Source organism: Priapulus caudatus, unplaced genomic scaffold, assembly GCF_000485595.1.
Source record: "Priapulus caudatus unplaced genomic scaffold, Priapulus_caudatus-5.0.1 Scaffold385, whole genome shotgun sequence".
Classification (NCBI taxonomy): Eukaryota; Metazoa; Priapulida; class Priapulimorpha; order Priapulimorphida; family Priapulidae; genus Priapulus; species Priapulus caudatus.
In genome coordinates, this window is record NW_014577446.1 from 241,317 (window position 1) to 242,830 (window position 1,514).

General features: G+C 43.9%; 1 protein-coding gene across 1 annotated transcript in view; it reads right to left on the bottom strand.

Annotated features, from left to right (window-relative positions):
* The window catches only part of LOC106809800 (neutral alpha-glucosidase AB-like), a 23,285-nt gene that overhangs the window by 12,355 nt on the left and 9,416 nt on the right, over positions 1-1,514 (bottom strand). Inside the window, 2 exon segments of the mRNA XM_014813006.1 lie at positions 362-501; positions 1,191-1,364. Of these exon segments, the coding sequence (XP_014668492.1) occupies positions 362-501; positions 1,191-1,364 (314 nt within the window).

A 1,514-nucleotide genomic window follows, 5' to 3' on the forward strand; every position in this document is an offset into this window, starting at 1 on the left:
ACGTGTTGCGTGTTTATGCTTAGGTTTGTATTCGTGCTTGCGTGCATGCTTGTAATAATGCACGTGTTGCGTGTTTATGCTTAGGTTTGTATTCGTGCTTGCGTGCATGCTTGTAATAATGCACGTGTTGCGTGTTTGTGTTTAAGTTTGCATTCGTGCTTGTCTGCATGCTTGTAATCGTGCACGTGTTGCGTGTTTGTGCTTAGGTTTGTATTCTTGCTTGCGTGCATGCTTGTAATAATGCACGTGTTGCGTGTTTATGCTTAGGTTTGTATTCGTGCTTGCGTGCTTGTAATCGTGCACGCGTTCCGCGTTTCTGTCCAGGTCTCGACGAAAACACGTCGCACGTCTCCGTACTGACCTCTTGCCGTCCGTATGCTCGATGTCCAGCCAGATGACGTCCATCGGTATGTCGTGCTCATCAAAGCCAGCGTCGACCTTCGCCACATCCTCCTCGTCGTTGTAGTTCCAGCGGCTCTGGTGATTGCCGAGGGCAAACAGCTGAAACAAGCGACGTAGCCGATACCACACGTGGCTCCCTCTACATACTCCGCCAAAGGAATAAATGTTTTTCCAGGAATTTTCTGGGAGTTTCGCGGAATTTGAACGGTGCATTTTTTTATTACTGAGATTGTAGCCAAATACAGTCCGCATGCCCTTGTATTATCTAATCAACGATTAGTGAACAAACTCGTTCGTGAAGCAAATTTCATTTTCAGAACTTTCTCGGACCAAAAATTATAGTATATTATTTTCCAGGAGCTTCCAGGACTATAGTCTACTTTCCAGAATTTTCCAAATTGGAATATAGCATTTCAACATTCTAGGGCTTTCCAGATTTTCCAGATTATATAAACCTGAGCTACTCTTCACCGTAGAACAATGGACAGGGAGGATGCTTTATGCAACTGAACTTATATCTACCATTTACTGAGTAAGGTAATGAAAATGTTGGCAGCTGTCAGTCCTTCTTTAGTACTCGTATGCTAGATTTACTGCCAGTTACTCACAAAATTCAACAAAATAAACTTCTGCCTAATCTGGCTTACAGGCTTTATGACTGAGATTCCATGCTGGATTACTGAGATTCCATGCTGGATTACTGAGATACGACTATATTGATACTACTGCCATGATAGCTTTATTCGACTCTTCTCTCATCATACACTCTAGTTCCCAATTGCACTCACAGGTGGCAGCGGTGTAGTTCCTGTCAGAATACTGTACTGCCTAAAGAGGTCTGCCGGTTTTGGTCCCATCATGAAGAAAACATCCACAATGCCACTCTCAGAGAAGAAGTGCACATCCATCTGGGGCATCTCGTCATCTCCCTTCACATATTGCAGTAGCTTGCCTACAATGTTCTGCAAAACAACAATCATCATTGGTCATCGATGCAACGATAGAACACCTGTCCTATGTCAGCAAGTATTCTACCACACTCCACCTACTCATCTATTCCCCTCCCACTTACACATTCACCTACTCATCTATTCCCCTCCCACTTACACATC